The 6752-nt window shown below is 35.8% G+C and overlaps 1 protein-coding gene across 1 annotated transcript; it reads left to right on the top strand.

Moving 5' to 3' along the window:
• The first annotated feature begins 5456 nt into the window (after window positions 1-5456).
• On the top strand, window positions 5457-6518 carry LOC133188267 (zinc finger protein 239-like). Its single transcript, XM_061323639.1, has one exon. The coding sequence runs from the start codon at window positions 5457-5459 to the stop codon at window positions 6516-6518; it is 1062 nt and encodes a 353-aa protein (XP_061179623.1).
• Window positions 6519-6752: the final 234 nt, after the last annotated feature.

Below are 6752 nucleotides of genomic sequence, written 5' to 3'. Positions count from 1 at the left end.
TTTAGGTAAATTTCTAAATGGACACTAATTATGCATCTTGTTCTGACAGAGTATTTACCTTTCTCATCCCTGTGAATTTTATCTGGAGTCTTGATATTTGGCTAATATGTATTTTATTGATTACATTGTAGGATTTCTTTATACATGTTTAAGTTCATAGATTTCCTGTTATGTAATATATAATTTAACATACTGGCTAGTGGTTTAATCATGAAAAGGGCTTGTAGATCATGGGAAGAGTTTTCTTTTCTTTTGTGAAGATGCATACATGTAACTGATGTGCATCTGAAACAGGATTTTACTTCAAGTGGTCAAAGACCCATGAGTATATCTGTGATGGCAAGGTGTCAATATGTTTGTAAACAATTTCTCAGAATGCTATACCTAATAGTATACAATTTCAAATAGGATTGTCCAAATAGAACCCCCTTCCTGGAGCAACCAAGAAAGGCACGCTTTTAAAATAGCTTTGAAGAATTAGGTCATCTTGCTATAATATTATGCTTTGGTCGTGATCTGTCTTAGTGTTAAGTACAAAAAATATGACCATCCACAGGCCAAGAATTAAAGTGTTGTGTCAATATATTTAACTTATGAGTCATGTCACCTTGAACTTATGCAAATAATCAAAGCATAAGATGATGATGGAACTCTTTGTCATAAACAATCTGATGCATGGTTCATTAAATAAACGTTTTGCCTTTTAGAATTTACATTTCTCAGATCTCCAGAATTTGACACATCTGAAATATGTGATCTTGACCTTATCTAAATGACCTTTGTACGAATTAACCCTTAGGGCAAGTATTATCTTCCAAAGTCATTTCAAAAATTATGTTATGGACAAGTATGAACACTTCACAACATTGACTTTTACCTCGTCCAAATGACCGTGGTGTAGGGTTGTTACATTCATCTTGACACAAGCAACTTTTGTGCCTAGTGTATTTAACTATGATTTTTTTTCCAGTCCATTGTAAGAATTTTGCAAACGAGTTGCCTAGCTAAGATCAACAAACACCCTCAAGTCACAAACAACCTAAATCTCGCATATCAGATTTTAATGCTTCTTCATTTCAATGTTGTGTCTAGAACAATAATCTAATTTACACCTGTGCCTCAGACTTGTCAAAAATGTCCTTGGCACAGAATGACTGTGAAGGTAGCCTTTAGGCACTACCTTTCAGTTGTACAATGTATGGGCCTCGAAAGTTTCTTTGTTTCAAAGCTGTGTCCAGACAAGAATTTCAATTTTCTTCCGGTCAAAGAAGTTACCAGTATGTATAATGAAATCATAAAAAAGAAAAAAATATGACCAAGATCACATGTTTAGATGTTTTATCTATTCTACAAAGGTTGAAAAAAAATACGACCTTAACGGAGAGTTCTTTAACGTGTGTCAGTGCAATTTTTTTACATCCCCCCCCAAAAAAAAAAAACAAGGATACAATATCGATATATTTGAAAAGATGAATAGAAAAAAAAATATGGATCCTAGATTTAAACAGAAAAAATGAAGGGGTTCCATGCCTTGACAACTGTTTCTTCAATAAAAATGGAAGTCGTAAATCTGCTTCAGGCCCGTAGGAATTTTAAGCAATTGCAGATTTCAGTTGGGGGGGGGGGGGTATCATACATTTTTCAGTTGGGGGCACTATCAACTACCAAACATTCCTTGACAAGCCAAAAAAAAAGGTCATCAGACGTTATTTTTGAGGGGGCACAAGCTATGTTTTAAATTATTATGGGGCCCGGTTCCTACGGCCATGTGCATACGTTGTCGTTGGTCTGCAAAACAAACACTTTTTTGATTAAAAAAAAAAAACATTCTGATTTTACACACAAGTACTCTGAAGGTGGTATTAAAATAATAATAATAAAATAAAATAAAAAACGCTTATCAAGTATCAATGAGTTTCTCATTGACAATATCTATGTAGTTTTCGGAGACAGTCCTTCCAAGCATCTTTTGGAATTTCCATGGGTTCTAATTGTGACCTGTTATTATCAGACCTATTTTTATATTTATATGAAGTAGAGTAATTTTAAAACTTCTACATGAAAAGAAGAGATCTCTTGCTATGACCTTTAACTGGACGTTTAGCTATATCGATGACGTTTTATTAACTAACAGTATTCATTTTTATTCCTACGTTAACTTGATCTATCCCAATGAACTCGAAATAAAAGACACCACAGAGTCTGATACATCTGTTTCTGTTTAAATGTTTTATTTGAGCCAAAAGATATTGATGGCAAACTGACAACTAAACTTTATGATAAACATGATGACTTCAACTTTTCTATCGTCAGGTTCCCTTATTTATGAAGCAATATATTTTTATCACCTGCATATGGAGTTTTTGTCTCCCAGTTGATTCGATATGCAAGAACATGGTCTACGTTCAATCACTTTATAAAAGGAAACAGGCTGTTGACAAATAAGTTGATGATACAAGGATATCAACAATCTCTTTTAAAATCAGCATTTTGCAAATCTATGGTCGATACTATGACCTTGTTTGTAAGTAAAACTGTCGTTAAGTTGAATTTTGGCTGACGTCTTTCATACAAATTGTTTTCAACCTGAGCTGTCTGCGGATTTGATCATGACAAAGAGCACACGGCGGGTGTGACAGGGACAGGGAATGCTTACTCCTCTCTTCTGTATTCAGAGGTTCGCGTTGGCTTCTGCACGTAACTGTTCGCTTACCTCACTGTTCGTAATCTTCACATTTCATATTAAGGATATCTTCAGCCAGGAAATAACTCTCAAGTTTATTATTTAATTTTAAAAAATCTCAAAATGAGGCTTGAAATTGAAATCTTTTTGTGCAATAATATTCATTTTACATCATCTCAATATTATTCAAGATTCTCTGAAGTCTTAGAAACCGTCTTGTAAAATGTGACATTTGTACCCCCATAAAAGTAAAAATTAATAGTTATACATATTTAGAGAAATCGAATTACAATGTAGCTTTAATCTAGCCATAGATGCCAATGTCTATATCAGCATAATATGAAAGTAGAAGTGATATGTGATGTCTTGCAATGATAGCACAAGCTTATTACGCTATGACATATTAAAATCAATTAATATGTTGTGTCTGGTACTGCAAAGCTGCAAGCACAGGCCTTTAGTTCGCTTTAATCTCACTAACTGGGGGCATAAAAAAAATTGTCAGTCGATAGAAGAGATCTGAAGCTTATGGCTGCAAGTGCATATATATAGTTCAATGAACTATAGGAAGAAAGAGAAAGAAAAGAAATAGTTTCTCCCTATAATCCTGGAAATGAAGAATCTGTCCTGCACTGGCATGAAAATAAATAATCTGACTAAAGAAGTGCCATCCCCCTCCCCTCTCAGAATCAAATGGTCGCCCCCTCGGTATTTGTTCTTAATCAAGCGAATTTCCCCCTGACTTAGATGCTTTCAGTCTGTGATATCGTGCCCGGTACTTCTTGTTGTTCTTTTATGCCCTATTATTTCTCATTGTGAGTCTGCTCATCATCGTGCATTTTACTTTTTACCCTATTGGAGCTACTTTTACACCGTTCAGGATTCCGGAAAAAATAATTCCACATGTCACCCGCTTTCTTTTTTTCCGTCCAACCTGCACATCCGATATTTTACAGGATTTTGCTGCCTGGTAAGGCTGGTTGGTTTTGCATCGATTCTGGTAAGTATTATATACGTTTAAGTATACATTTTTTTTAAATCATTCATTTAGAGATCTTTACTATGACAAAGATGTCCTTCACTATGATTTCAGTCTTCACTAGTGTAACAGAAGAGGAGAATTATGCGACGAACCAGACCGGGATTCGAACCCAGGCCCCTTGAATCTCGACTCTAGTCAGTTTCTCTACCAACAGACCAACTGAGCTATTTGGTCACCGGCGATCGAACCTGTCTGACCGCTTCATTCCTCCCTCCTTAAGGTCTTCGCCCCCGAAGACACCAACCCACTGGCGATGGAACCCGTCTGACTGCCACACAATAATAGTGTCACTTTGATAAACAAAATGGGCACAGCCCAACAAATGGTGGTTTTATCATATATGGCAAGAAATTAGTTCTTCATTTTATGTGATACTTTTGTAGGTACCACAAGCACTTGTTTCTTATATGGGGTCACCCCTTTCTTTTCTTTCAATAAGGTACCTAACTCAATGATTTTAGGCACCCCCGCTTCAAGCTTGTATTTTGTCAATATATATATGAATCATTAACCTACTTTAAATGACATTGTCTGCTTCGAGAGACTTTTTTCTTGTCAAATAAATTGTTTCAGATGTCTCTGGTTGAGCCTCTTTATTGTAAACCACTCATTTAATCCTCGAAAATTACCTCGATACATATTAAGACTAGGTGGGATACAAAACTTTTGATTGGGGTTATAAATGTAAGATAAAACCAGAGACCTCAGAATGGAATACTTGGAAGTCTCTGGTTTAATTTTTTAAATACTAAAAGATTTTTCTCTCCCATATCAGATCAGTTAATACCGATGCCGATATGGGTAATTGATGACCAGACGGGGGTTTAACCACCATTTGGTAGGCTGTGCCAAACCCATCTTCGCTAGCCAAGGGTTTCTGATACACTACTCTCCTCATAAGCCCTTGGCATACGGTGTTGAAAAAAGTTGGGATTTTTTTCTCAAGTTGTGATTGGAGTTGATCGACATCGTTCGACCAATCAGAAATTGTTTTTGTAAATGACGATATTTGCGTTCGGGATATATCTTGACTCTTTAATATCGGGAATGAAAAACGCAAGCAAACAACGATCCGTAAGATAACATGCCATTCTATGAATAGTTATATGGTGTCATCCAAATATCTTAAGCTACGTGCAAAATATGTGATTAAGAATCTATACTGAAGATGTAGATTTGCATTTTAACATGTTTAAATAACAAATTAACATAATTCAATACCTTCTTGTTAATTATTCTTTAAAAACATTTAATATATTTTTAAATACGCTTTTTATTTCTGTCGATGACGCAATCTGTGCGAACCTGGTAAGAATCGTGATCACGTGACGAAAACAATCCTGTCTTTTGTCAGCACCGTATGCCAAGGGTTTATGAGGAGAGTAGCGTATCAGAAACCTTTGGCTAGCGAAGATGTGCCAAACCTGATATTTTCACGTTAATACACAAAAGCTGCGTCTCTTTGATGTTATTTTAAGAAAAAGTGTTTCCCCCCATTTTGGCCTTTTCAAGTTTTATTATAGACCCTGACACATTGATGTGGGCCCTAAGCCCTGAAGCAATTTACATTGTATTTCCTAATCATAAATATATTTCGAATTTATATAAAACTAAACAAGGACTCCATGTAAAAGCATGCATTCATCTCACACAGTATGTATAGTTTAATTAAATGTCACAGAAATATTTATAATTATTATATATTTCAGAATTAAGGATTATGAAGTGGAGATGGATGTCAGCACAAAGATAAATGGGCAAGAAAAGTTTAGAGAGGACAATGGTCATGAAATGATTGACAAATATATTCAAGTTGATGGAGGTACTGAAAATCAGAGTCACTCAATTACCAACATCAAGCTGAAGGATGATGAAATACGTGAGGTGGATCATGAACTTTATGAGGTAGATTATGAAATTAATGAGAAGGAAGGACTTTGTGATGAGGATGTAAATAAAACTACCATTACAATAAAGATAAGTGAACAATGTGGAAGAAAATGTGAGAGACCCTACATATGTGAAGTATGTAACAAAGCTTTCAAACAGAAATCCCATTTATCAAGTCACATGCTGATTCATACAGGCGAGCTACCTTATAAATGTGATTACTGTGAGCAGGGCTTCCGACAATCCCACGCATTAAAAAAGCACCTTACAGTACACACCAAGGACAAGCCATACACGTGTGGTGTCTGCCACAAAAGTTACCCCCTCAAACAAGTATTAGAAACTCACATGAGGATACATTTAGGGGAAAGGGATCATATTTGTCCAGTTTGTGGACAAGGTTTTATTCAGTACTGTAGTATGAAGAGACATATGATCACACATTTGGAGGAAAAACCTCACAAATGTGACATTTGCGGAAAGTCATTTGCACGACGGTACAAACTGACCAATCATTCCAGAATTCATTCGGGTGAAAAACCTCACAGTTGTGACCTTTGTGATAAAGTTTTTAAATCTCCAGCTCAATTATCGCAGCATCGGACCGTTCACACGGGTGATCAGCCTTACAGCTGCAAGATCTGCAACAAGAAATTCAGTCGACACTCCAACATGACCAATCATTTGAAGAATGTTCACAAGAATGGGAAGTTATGTGTTGGTAAGAAATCCTGGGATTGTGAATTATGTGGGAAGTCGTGGACTTGTCAATCTCATTTACTGAGACATCTCACATCTCACACGGGAGAGCGGAAGTTTATATGTGAGCTGTGTGGAAATCGGTACTGCGACTCCAGTGCTCTTTATAAACACAGGAAAAAAATCCATAAGAAAAAACGTTAGATATATGCCTATGGCAGCAGTATAATGGCTATTTGAAAAGTCTACTAAATGCATCTTAATTAGTGATGTCTCTCAATTAAAGTACATGTACCGGACTACCGGTACATGTATATAGTATATTAGAACATCTATCTACCGGTATATCATTATATGTGGTCGTTACATACTGTCAAGTTGGGCATATTAAAGAAACTTGAATCTTATTTATTGTTGTTTTACTGATTCAGAATTTTT

This window comes from Saccostrea echinata, unplaced genomic scaffold (assembly GCF_033153115.1).
Source record: "Saccostrea echinata isolate AGI-Se365-2 ecotype Australia unplaced genomic scaffold, CSIRO_AGI_Sech_v1 ptg000016l, whole genome shotgun sequence".
In the NCBI taxonomy this organism is placed as follows: Eukaryota; Metazoa; Mollusca; class Bivalvia; order Ostreida; family Ostreidae; genus Saccostrea; species Saccostrea echinata.
This window is presented reverse-complemented; position numbering and strand designations above follow the sequence as displayed.